At 42.7% G+C, this 12,898-nt stretch overlaps 1 protein-coding gene across 2 annotated transcripts in view; it reads left to right on the plus strand.

The window, feature by feature from the left end:
- Nucleotides 1-12,898, plus strand: part of GRIK1 (glutamate ionotropic receptor kainate type subunit 1) — a 204,089-nt gene that overhangs the window by 151,717 nt on the left and 39,474 nt on the right. Inside the window, exons 9-11 of one of the 2 annotated variants that reach the window (XM_067565620.1) lie at nucleotides 6,400-6,444; nucleotides 11,306-11,419; nucleotides 12,575-12,778. In XM_067565620.1, coding sequence (XP_067421721.1) covers nucleotides 6,400-6,444; nucleotides 11,306-11,419; nucleotides 12,575-12,778 — 363 coding nt within the window. The remainder of the gene's footprint in view (nucleotides 1-6,399; nucleotides 6,445-11,305; nucleotides 11,420-12,574; nucleotides 12,779-12,898) is intronic. The other variant, XM_067565622.1, reaches the window with a different exon arrangement.

Genomic DNA, 12,898 nt, shown 5'->3' on the forward strand with positions numbered 1-12,898 from the left:
GGGAGAGAGGAAAGCAGTGAGAAGGGGTGAGGGAGTTGCCCTGTAGGAGAGTTGAAGAGTGGAACAGGCTTGTTATGAAAGCCAATCAGAGACACCTGGCAGCTGATTCCTTATAAGAGAGCTAAGCAATTCTTAGTGGGAAGAGGAAGAAGATTGACTTGGAGAAGCTGCAGAGTTAGACAGAATTTTGGGACTCTGAGTGATTGGGAAATCTCCCTTTGAAGTTGATTTGGGACCTCCCCCCCAGAAAGAAGCCCAGATGGTCTGTGTGTTGATGAAACAATCTTTCATTAAAGTTTCTTGTACTCTTATTAAAGGAAAACACCTTCCCAGATCCTTCTGGGAGGGGACGTGGTAGGACCGGGGGAAGGGACAGTCCTTCCTTCCCTCCCTCCCTCCCTCCCTCTCTCACCCTCCTACATTTGGTGACTGAACAGGGACTTGATCTCCCCTCTCCCCAGATGGGCCATAAAGGAAATATACCACAGCAAAAGATAGAGAAGGAGCAAAATCATCAGTTTTAAGAGGCTTTACAATACAACTCCCACAGCAATGCCTGCAGAAGGTCCAGTTGGCCCAACAGGAATGGAATCGGCAATTCCAAGCCAAGGTGGTCAGGTTGCTCATGCAAGGTTCAATGAGTGCTCCCATGAGGGTATTCTCTGCTGACGCTGTCCCAGGGCCCCCCTAACCAAACTCACTTACTCTACCCCAAAAACTTCCAAACAGCATTTGAGTGGGTGGTGGTCACCACTGATTGCAAGAGGAGCTCCTAAGCCACCCAGCTTGCCCCTTATCTAAGCAGGTGGGCCCAGGCTGCTTACAGGACCCTATGTGCAGATGAAGCCCAGTCCTACTTCACCTTCAAGGCTGCCATGTTGGATCAGTTTGGACTTTCCCCAGTGGTCTATTGTAGGAAGTTTCAAGAGGAACCATTTCCAAAAGGAGGCAGCCCACAGGCTAACAACTTTGTGATTAGGTCACTTGCTGGCTGACCCTGGAAACCAAGACCATGGGCAACATCATGGATGGCATTGTTTTGGAACACTACTTAAAATTTTCCCACTAGCAGTCCATCGGTTCCCCCCAGAAACCACTACAGGGGTCATGGAAATGACAGAAAGGTTTTTGGAGGCAGAGGCCTCAGGCACTCAGAGTGTCATCCCTCTTGGCCTCCACATAGAAACTCAAGAGTCCCTGGAGCTGCACTGGGTTTCAGCACCCCTGTCAGGTCCCCTCGACAGACAGAGCCCCTACCTTCTAGGATCTCAAGTGAGTGGCATTCTGAGGCTCCAGGCACCAGAGTGGACTTCAAACATTCAAGACGGTGCAATCATGTGTTATCAGTGTGGGCAATTGGTATACACGCAGTGAGAATGCCCCCCGCCCAATGGAGGGCGTCACTTCGGTCAACAGGACAAGACCTCAAACCTGCCAAAGAGGGATGTCAAGAGACGTTTCTTGGTTCTCATCATGATAGGACCACACCTCACATAAGGTTATGGCTGTGGGCAAATGCTCCTACACCAAGACTTGTTCCACTCAAAGCCCTTGAATCCAACTGAACTGTCAAAATCTCCTACGTGGGAAAGATGCACGTATCCAGCTGTCTATTATCTTACAAGATTCATGGGGCATTTCCAGGTGGGTGTAGCAGAGCACCTTCCATGGCCTGTAGTCTTGGGTCATGATTAGAGTATACCTCCCAAGTTCCTGAACAGAAACTTGGTGCCCCTTACCACAGGCAAATATCAAAGGTCAAGTCAGACTTGGGCCTGTGCTGGGGCTGCACCCCTGCGGCCTGGAGAGTGTCCATCCCGAGAAGAGGACCCTTTGGAAGAGACCTCGTAACAGACCCCCTATCACATCCACTCATGATCTTTTCCAGGGTAGGCCTTCCTTTGAAAATGATCACTGATCAGGGGACAAACTTCACGTCCCAAGTGCTTCAACAGGTCTGGTTCTCCTTAAAGGTTTTACCTCTCTGGATCATTGTCTACCATCCTCAGACCAATGACCTAGTCGAATGGTTTAATAAAACTCTCGTCAAAGCTTTCTGACAGAAGCTAGAGAGTGGGATCAATTGCTGCCTCACCTTTTTTTTTTGTGGTACAAGAAGTTCCACAGGCAATTACTGACTTCTCCCCTTTCGAACTTCTCAGTGGGAGACAACCCCAGAGTATCTTAGATCTGGTAAAGGAGTCATGGGAAACCGAGCCTGCCCGCTCATCTAATGTTCTCTACTATGTCCTACAATGAAGGAGAGATTGGAGTGCCTTGGTTGTTTTGCCAGGGCCAACCTATTCCAGGCCCAACAGAGCCAGGTCCAGCAGTATAATAAGGAGGCTAGGATGAGGGTATTCCAACCAGATGACCAAATCCTCCTATTGCTCCCTAGCTCAGAGAGCAAACTCCTAACCAAACTTCAGGACCCCTGTGAGGTCCTCTGTGGGTAGGGCCCACCAATTACGTGGTTTGCTACCTGGACTGACAAAGGCCAAAGCAGATTTTCCATATAAATCTGCTAAGACCTTGGAGGGTGCACAATACCTCTTCAACCATTCAGAAGGAGATGAGGATTTAGGACCCCAGCTCCTGGAACCAGTTGAAGTGGGGATCAAAGGGATCCCACTTGGTGATCAGTTGTCCACTATGAGAACCTGGTATGGGCATACTAGGAAGTATTTTACTCATTTCCAAGACAAACCTCCCTTGTGACCCACCACATTCAGATAAAACCCAGTTCCCAGCTGTACCAGGGCACTCCAGGGCCCTGCCTTGCTTCTGCTTCTTCTCCGGTCACAAAGTCACTCAGAGACCCTTGATCCCATAACCACTAGTGCAGGTTTATTTACAAGTTGTGCTCCCACTACCACGTCTCATATACAGCTTGCCTTCTCAGCAGTTCAACCCAGGAGGGAAGAGCCACCATTCTGCTTCCACTCCCCAGCTCCTTTCTCTCTCTGCTTCCTTCCCTTCAGCCCTTTATACAGCCCAAGGCTAACTGGGCTGGCAGCTGCCTCTAATTGTCCCATTAGATCCTGGTTTTCTCCAGCCAGCTCCAATTTACCTCCCCAAATGAGAGCTGGCGTAACAGGGGGTGGACTCAGCAGTCCTTGCTCAGCACCCTGTCACACCAGCTCATTCAAAAGTCTTGTCCCATCCCAAAAGAGTAAAAATCCAAGTTAATACAGGAGGCTAGGAGATGTTAAAACAAAGCATAACTGAAAATTGGAAGTCCCTGCTGTAGTCTGGTGTGGTCCCTGTCCCTAAACTAGATAGGATCATTCAGTTCTGCATAGACTTCCACCAAATAAATGTGATCTCTGACTGTGATGCATACCTATGTACCGAAATCATGATGTGCTCACTTGGCTCAGCCAAGACTGATACATCGTTACATTAAACTTAACTAAAGACTATTGGCAGATCCTGTTCTTCCCCAATTCCCATGCCAACACAGCCTTCTTGACCCTCGTGGGACTATTTCAGTTAATTAATACAACCTTTGATTTACACAGTACCCTGGCCACCTTTCAAAGACTAATGGACGAGTGTTATGGCCACATCAACCCTACAACAGCCTACCTGGTCTACAGATGGTGGTCTACAGATGGAACACATCTCAGAGTCTTAGCTGCCATTCTTCAAACCCTACAGGATGCCAATTTAATGGCAAACCCAAAGAAATGCACTTAAGGGAAGCATATCACCTACTTAGGATATCTAATGGGAAACAGTAAAGTGCAACCGTTGGTCAACAATGTGAAAGCCCTAGCCAACACACCCATTTTGAAAACAAAGCCCCTCCCCAAGTTTGGTCATTCCTTACGCTGGTTGGGGTATTATAGATGATTTCTGCCCAAGTTTACTTCACTAGCAGTTCCCCTCAATGAACTCATTACAAAAATAGCTTATTGGCAGGTCACTTGCTTCAGTGACTAGATTTCTGATAAATGAAACAGATTCTCTGTAACAAACCTGTATTGTGTAGCCCTGCTTTTTCAAAATAATTTATTTTACACATGGGCACTTCATATCTGGGAACGGTTCTGTCCCAAAAGTTCCATGGTCTGGAACATCCTATTCTGTATATAAGTAGGAAACTCGGGGACTGTGAAACATGGTATTTGGTCCTCAGAGGAATTCCTAGAAATACACTGGGTGGAGAAAGCCCTGCACTGTCATCTGTTTGGGACCTGCTTTCTTCTCATCATCGACCAGCCGGGACTCCAGTGGCTCCAGACAATGAAAGATTCAAATGCCCAGGTCACCTTTGGTATGTCATATTACAGCCCTTTTGTTTTTGTGTAGACCATCATCCCGACAAGAGCCCTCAAAATGTGCACTTTCTGTCTGGGATGCACAAAAATGGTGATCCACGCAGTGAGTGCCCCAACAGACCTACGCAAAGGAGTGAGAATGAGGGAGTCGTCCTGCAGGAGACTTGAAGTCTGGAGCAGGCTTGCTAAATGAGCTAACCAGAGACACCAGGTGCAGGGAAGGAACCTCAAGCAGCTGATTCCTTATAAGAGAGCTGAAGCAGTTCTGTGGGGGAGATGAAAGGAGGAAGACCGACTCTGAGAAGCTGCAAGAGAATCAGCTTTGGACAGTGCAGCTGCAAGCTAGACCCAGATCGAGTCACCTCATAAGAACTGATAAAAAATTCTCTGTGAAGGAACCCCTTTTTTCACTCGCCCAAGCTCTGAAGTAAGAGTCACACCTTGGGACACTTTTTTGTGACTAGAAAAGCTACCTTTTAATTTGTCTGGGACTCCATCCTCCTCAAAAGGAGCCAAAAGGGCTGTGTGTTGATGACACAAACTTTCGTTAACGTTTCTGGGGCTCTTGTTAAAGAAAAACCTTCCTCCCCAGATCATTCCAGGAGTGAGTGGGTGGCAGGGTCACGTGGGGAGGAGACAGGTCAGCCATCCCTCACCCTCCTAAAAAGACATTGAGAACAGATTTTTTACTTTTGCAATTCATATTATCTTGCATGTCTGGGTACTAAAAAGGAAACTGGAAATGGCAGTCATTATCTTAAGTGCAAAAATATTTATTTTTGCGCCTTCCATGAGGTTTTGCTTCTCCCATGCCTCACTGTGTCAACTCACATCCAGTAAATACAAATTTTAATATCAACTCAATTTTATACTTTGTATAATAACCCCTTTCCCCAAAATTAGTGGTCAGATAGTTGAATGAACTTCTATTTTGTCACTTCAGACAGTAAATGTGTGTGCTTTATAAAGAATAGAAGCATCTGTATTTTAAAGAAAATGATTTTTTAATGTCCAGAGATTTAGCCGTGTTATATATCTATTGTACCATTTTTAACGAGTGTGTATTGAAGAGGTGGGGGGAGCTAAGGGACTTAAGAAATATTCTCAAAATGTGTTGAAATACTAAAAATTGTTTAATTTATTGAAGCTCAGTCATGTTTGCACTCCATCCCTAATTACTCATAGTTGCACTAAAACGGTTATACTACTGAGGAAAAATAAAATTAGTTGTGGTCTATTCTATTGAGAATAAATAGTGCTCTTTGGGATAAGCTTCTGAATTTGGTATTACATTCAAGCAAAGGTCAAGCAAAATCACATTCCATCAGGACATGCTTGAGAGTCTTGTAAATTGCAAACTACACTTCAGAAATAATCTGTGTGAAAAGGTCTTGTCTCCCTTATATTGTCATTTACCAGTTGACCTGAGGATGCATATTGGACACCGATCTGGACCTTCTTTTTGTTAAATAAAACAAAAACAAACAATCCACATTTGTAGACTAACAGACTGTGAAGATACTAAAGAACCTAGATCTTTCCTTTTTTAATATATGGGGTAAGAAAAAGCACCTAATCCCAGAAGACTCCATTTTGGCTCTGGTCTATAATAATACAGGCACAGCTATTGCTGTTATCTCAAGCAGTGTACTGTCAGCTAGATCTAATTAATGCATTAGACAAAAATGAGAGATACCGAAGCCTTTGAATTTACTGGCACCAGCACAATTCTGCTGTGTGTAAAGGGTAGGATACAAAACATCCACTCAGGGAATCCATGCACCTTGTGCACCAAGGAACTGTGCTCAACAGGGAATCCTTTGCTCTAGCTGAGAGGAAAGGGCTTGTGGTGGGAGAGAAAGGGGGGAAGCGGGAGGTGTAAATTATGAAAAAGATAGTCTTTGATTTACACAGATCAATGCTTAATGTCAACTAAAAGCAACTGTATTTCTCCTTCCACTTAAAATATTTGGCTTAGTGGCTTTCCATTTTGATTCTGAATAACCATCTATGAGTTAATTGAGACTTTAAACATAACTGCTAGCACCCAGCTCTCCAGACTGGTTTCACTTTTCATCTTTAATGAAGCACTCTGTTTATTTTTCTCTTTACCAAGGCTGCTGGCGAGATTGCTAAACATTTATATAAGGTGTGGAAGAAGGTTTGTACACAGACGGTGATGCAAGAAACCTTCAGGTTGGGTCTTAAAACTCATCCTTTGGGTTTTGACAAATGGATCTCAGATTGCAGTTTAGAGACAATATTCTATCTCAGAGTGTGCTTTTCTGTGATATAATGAATTCCAATCCTACTCAGGATATGCACTCTAATACTTATAAATTGTAAAGAGACATTAACTGGATTAAATATTTTCCCCTAATAATAGTTTATTATTTTTAATTCGCAAGGGCTGGCCCTCTTCCTTCTTTGAATGAAGGCTGGTGGCCATAAGAAAAGCAGACACCTTCACAGCTGCCTTACTCACTAAAGATTTACCAAAGGTAGAGCTTCAAGTATCAGTGTCTTTAACAGTATTAGTGGTGGGTGCTGTGCTAAGTGTGTGGCTTATTGACATTCCCACAAAGTGTGTGCCATGAATGACTTTTCTAGTTTCAATGACTTAAGTTTTGATTACTACATTAACTCCTGGCATACAATAGTCCAGACAATTAATGGGCAAGTCAGACATTCAATAATACATATAAGCTGGAAACAGGCTTGTTTATAAACTGTCCAACTTATTCCAGGCATATCAGGTTTCTGGGAAATGTCTGGATCAATAGAGAAGGCACCAGACGGAGAGTAAGAAGAACCAAGTTTTATTCTCAGCTGTGCTGTGGACTCACTGCATGACCATAGACAAGTCACTTACAAGGCCTGATTCTCATAAGTGCTGAGCACCCAAAGCTCCAACTGCAGTCTATGGGAGCTGCAGGTGCTCAGCACCTCTGATAATAAGACCTTTAGCCTTCTCTGAGACCCTAGCTTTCCCTTTCTATACAAGGGGGATAATAGTCTCCTACCCATCTTTGTAAAGTGCTTGGGATTTACAGATAAAAATGCTATATAAAATAGTAAGTATTATATTTAGCATAAATTTTAAAAAATGTTAAACCTGTTTTTTCCCATTCTAAAATATTTTCTTTTGGCACTCTACACTCAATTAGCTAACAGCATCCGATAGCACGCTTTTTCTAATCTAATAAAACACATACTTAATAACCTTGTTTTAATCTTCAGTGAATCAGGCTAAGGCATAGCAGATTCCATTTTCCTCATTACCAGTGGATAGATCATCCTACCTGACATACAGAAGCTTATTGAACCAATCTGGCTTTTGACTCTAGGCATTTCATGTTACGTTGAATTAATTTAAACCAAATTACAATTGGTTCAGAACACAGGCTGATTGAGAAGGGCATATTATATGTCTTGAATTTGTCACTAAACTGCAATAAACCCCTCCAGATTCACCATAGTGATGTAATACCTTGGCCTCATTCCTCCAATGCCCTTCTGACCTTTTTCATTGTTAGTATCAAGGCTGACCTACAGTGTCATTCCTTTAATTCTAATGTACAGTGGTCTTCCTGATGTACTCTGTATACACTTTGACTGTTCCGTTCCTGTTTTGTATTATTGTTCTGCTCTGCCTCATTGCCAACTATTTAAAACACACCAGTGTGTCAGGAAGTCAGCAACACTCTGCAAAATAGCTTTTGATTAATGTTCACTGCCCAAAACAAATTAAAAGAAACTAGTCATTTCCCATGGGCCCAGATTGACTAAACTGATTTTGCCCAACATGTCATTTATATAAATACTTTCCAGATCACCAGTCCCAAACTGATCTCCTTCTGGAAGCAAAAGAAACAGAAAAGACGTGTGAGGAGTGGGGGGAAGGGGAGGGAATCCTGAACAATGTTATCCCAATTACAAATGACATAGGAGGAGAAATGGGTAGCTACGGAAATTGACAATGGGATCCAGAAGCTTTAAGCCATGGATAATTTGAATGATATAATTATTATTGTAACAGTTATCTAACAGTGATCCCCAAAACCTAGGGTTACCATATATCAAGTTCCCAAATAGAGGACACTACTGGTGGGAGCTGGAAGGGGAGTGCAGTTAGGGGGTGCTAGAGGGGTGTGTGTGTACTGGGAGGATGTATTTGAGGGGTGCTGGAGCTGGTACCTGCAGCCTCACACTCAAGGTGGGGGAAGTGTCGTTCCCTGTCACAGTGTAAGGGTGGTTGGCGCAGGCCCAGGATGCAGCACCAGCCTGTCAGTCAGCACCTCCCTGTGGGCCTCTACCTCTTCCAGGGTGTTGATCTGGGGCCTGGCTCTGTCACTTCTCCTGGACAGGCTCTGAGACCCCATCGCAGGGCAGGCAGCCTGGCCAAGAGGTACTTGGCAGCTCTGCTTACCTGGTGGAGTGGGCCAGGGTGGGTGGGATCCAGCAGTAGTGGAGGGACCAGTCAGGGTGTGGAGAGAGCTCTTTCTGAGTTGCAATGTCTGTTCTACAAAAATCGAGGACATTTCTTCTAATTTGAAAAATCCACTCAGCAGGAGGGCAGAGGATCAGAAAAGACTTGGTCATGTCTGGGAAAATCCGGATGTCTGGTAATCCTAAAAACCCCACTCGGGAGCAGCACCCATTGTGTCGGGTTCTGTATGAAGACAAAGACAGTCCCTGCCTCAGTTAACAATCTAAACAAATCCCACCTGGGTCAGTCGTGGCTGACCATCTGACAGCTGATGGAGGTGTACAACACATGAGGAGAGTCAGCAGTTTCAGTCTTTGTCTTACTTGGCAGCCTTGTTGGCAATCTCAGTAGGGAAGCACTGAAAACTGGTCCCTCCAGGATAAGGCTGAAACACATTGGCAGAGCAGTGTGATGAAGCATGCTGTTCTGAGGATGGAGTATGTCAGTCCCCAAAGCCATCAATCTGGTGCCTTTCACAAACATTCAACTTAAAATACATGTATAATGAATGGACCAGATCCTCAGCTGGCCCTGTCTCTTTAAATCCAAGGTAAATTGGTTAATTTTTGTAAGATGATGAGTGATGTTTGTGACATCATTCCAGACTGTTTTGACAAATCAATGAGAGAGATATTTTGAGTGTGGATCATTACATGGGGTACTGATCATATTTAAATTGGCAGTTTAACATAGATGGCTTATGTACCGTTTTTGTATTGATTTTGCTCCCCAAAGTGGAGGATTAGCTCAGGTTAAGAAGAAAATTTTTTCCCTGCAATTAAAATAAAACCTGGGGTTTCTTTGTAAAATGTATCATTCCTCAGTAGCAGATATTTTGAGTCTGTATTTCCAATTGTTTGATAGCTAACTTGGCAAGATTCTTTTTCTAACCTTTCAAAAGCCTGGAATGTTGAGACAGTGAATCTGATCTCTTTGTGCATTTTTGCATTAATTTGATTGAAAGCATATCATGCTTCATTCATTAAGTTTTCTAATAGCAGGAAAAGATACTGCATACTCTCTAAACATCTTTTGCATGTGTCATTTCAACACGGGTGTCTAACAATAGCTAGATAATGAAAAGCTCCCTTTTCAAATTATTGTACTCAAATGTCACTTCAGGACTTAATCCTGAAAATACTCAGTGCCCTAAATTCCCACTGAAGTCAGTTCCCTTTGAAGTGACATATTCAAGCCGATAAAAATTGAGGGCACATAGGCCCATATCCACAAAGGTACTTAGGTGCTTAAACCCCATATTGAGGATCCACCACTATCCACAAAACTCCAGCTTTACTGTCATCTACCCTAACCTAATGAGGCACCTAGACTCATTTAGCACCTACATTTCTGCTGTAAATATTCTCTAGGCACTTATGTTTCTGCCTTGAGGCATGCACGCTGTAGTCTCACTGTAGGCACCCAGACACCTATCACTCGCACTCCACAAACTGGGGCAAGAGGAGTGCCTACCTTGCCTGTGTGGCCTGATCTGGTGGGCATGGGTGGGAGGAGGGGATGACAACAATGTCAAAGACTTCCCCTATCATCTTTAGGCCAGCGGTTATGGTATATTTTCAGGAGGAAAAGTTGTGCATGCGAACTTTCTGTGTGGGGTCAGTTGTTATTGTTGCCCAATTTCCAAACCTATAGAACTTTATTTTAAAAGACATTAATACCAGTCACAGAAGGATTTGGAAATAAAATCTTGAGATGATTAAAATTTGACTTTATGTAAAGTTGATATTTATCTGAATAAATTAACTTTATTTTTATCATCCAAATCCATTAACATCAGTGAAAGCCTCTCTCTTGATTATATTGAGTTCTGCATCAGGCCCTAAATGCTGGAGTTACTTACTTATGTGGGAATTGGAAAAGAATATAAAACTACATTCTCCCTTTAGTCTTTTGCATTCACTGAGCAAACACTGAACAGGGGTGAAATGCTATCACCTTGATGGTTCAGTCTTATCAGTAGTCGGGTAGTGGCTGGAATAATCATCTGTGCCTTCAGCAGGGTCAGAGCAGAAGTAAAAGGCCAGTACATCCATCAATCTGTTTCAGCATATTTATCCAAGCTTTTAATCTGTTGTATTGGAAAGGAAAGGTCCTGCCATATGTTTCAACTTTGCCATTTACAAAAAGAAACAATTTCATGAAAATAGACATTTGACATTTTTAGGAAGAAAAAAGTCAACATGTTCCACTTTTGTAGTAAATTGGCAAATGTACCGCTATGTTGACATACCTTGTACTCTGATGGTTAATTCATTTCAACCTGCTTTTGAAAGAGCAGTGTGTTCCCAGTGATTTAAATGTGGCAATCAACCATTTGATGTTATTCCCTTATTTAGAATTACAGCTGCTTTGTTTCTCTAACATTTCACGCTGCTGGTGTTTTGTCTATCACTGTGATGTATGGTATCAATGTTCTCTTTCTGGACTGTGACCTAAAATACGCATTTATTGAAAATTATACTTAATTTCACTGAATGTAATCACTGCCATTTATCTACTTCATTCTGTGCAGATTGGGGTTTGGAACTCAAACAGTGGCCTTAATATGACTGACAGCAACAAAGACAGATCTACCAATATCACCGATTCATTGGCTAACCGAACACTCATAGTCACAACCATTTTGGTAAGTCCTGCTGCATAGTGTCAAGATTATTATCCATAGTGTAGAATAGATCAGACATTGCTTACATTGTTTTACATATGTGTATAGCCTTCCTTTTCAACCTAAACTCTGCACTTCATCTTTTGCAGTTCCCTGTGCCAACGTGTGTTTTGACACATTTCTAGCCCAGCATATTATTTGCATGTACACACAGAATCAAAATACCCACTATCCCTCCATACGCCAGAGTAATCACATTTCCAAATTTTGTTTAGCTCATCTCTGTACTTTGAAGAAACAATCTGTATTTCTTTCAGCCAAGAAAATTTCACACCCCCAAATACTAAGCTTTATAGTCAGTGTGTACATGCTCTGACTTCTCACTAAAAAGGTTGGATGAGAAGAAGAGTTTATGGTACAGAGTGGAGACACAGATTACGTTACAACACGGACATGCTGATTTGTGTATCCCCCAGCCACCCTGATCCATGTCTTCCTGGCCAGCACTGCCCACTTCTTGGGCTGTGCTGGCTGGCTGTTTCTGAGTTTCCTGGAGGGAAGGGGACGTTGCAGATTCCTAGTGCTACAACTCCCTCTCTGCTAACTTTCCCCTGCCAGGAACCCTGCACTCTAGGTTAAAACTACAGAAGCCTGCTTTGCCCAGGGCTGAATCTATTCCAAAATGTTTTTTAAAAGAAATCAAAGAAATACCATGTGCACAAAACCACTCTGCCTATGCTATTGTCCAGTCAATGGCTATATTAGTTAACACTTCTTGTTTTATTTAGAAAGTCAATGTTTAGGTTTACTTTTTGATTCTTGGTCTAGTATTTACTGTACTACTGCAGTATCCTTACTCATCCCTTAACATGGCACATTAACATATAGTATAGATCCTGGACCAGATTTTGGAGGTTCTGAGCACCAATAACTCTACTTAAAGCCAATGGGAGCTACAGGTGCACAGATCCTGTAAAACACAGGCCCAATCCATTTATAGCTAACTGATTTGGGCAATTTACTAACATATCTAAGATGACTTTTAATGGACATGGTAAATTAGTTGCAGCTGTAAAGTTGTCATAAATCAAACTATTTTTGTGTAATGTATAAACTGAGATTATCTGAAATGTACCTCATTTCTACTGTGCTACGTTTGGTGTGTTTTTTCTATAGGAAGATCCCTATGTTATGTACAAAAAGTCTGATAAGCCCTTGTATGGAAATGACAGATTCGAAGGATATTGCCTGGATTTGTTGAAGGAACTGTCAAATATTTTAGGCTTCATCTATGAAGTCAAACTAGTTTCTGATGGTAAATATGGAGCCCAGAATGATAAAGGAGAGTGGAATGGGATGGTCAAAGAACTCATAGATCATGTAAGACTGAATCATTCTCTCTTTATTCTACTTTAACCTATGATAGTTCATAAGAAGCCAAGCCAAATGGAATATTTATGTTAGCAGCAACACAAGTCATTTTTGCAGAGCAGAAAAGCC

This window comes from Emydura macquarii, unplaced genomic scaffold, assembly GCF_026122565.2.
Source record: "Emydura macquarii macquarii isolate MOO-44397 ecotype Brisbane River unplaced genomic scaffold, CSIRO-AGI_Emac_v2 contig_2681, whole genome shotgun sequence".
In the NCBI taxonomy this organism is placed as follows: domain Eukaryota; kingdom Metazoa; phylum Chordata; order Testudines; family Chelidae; genus Emydura; species Emydura macquarii.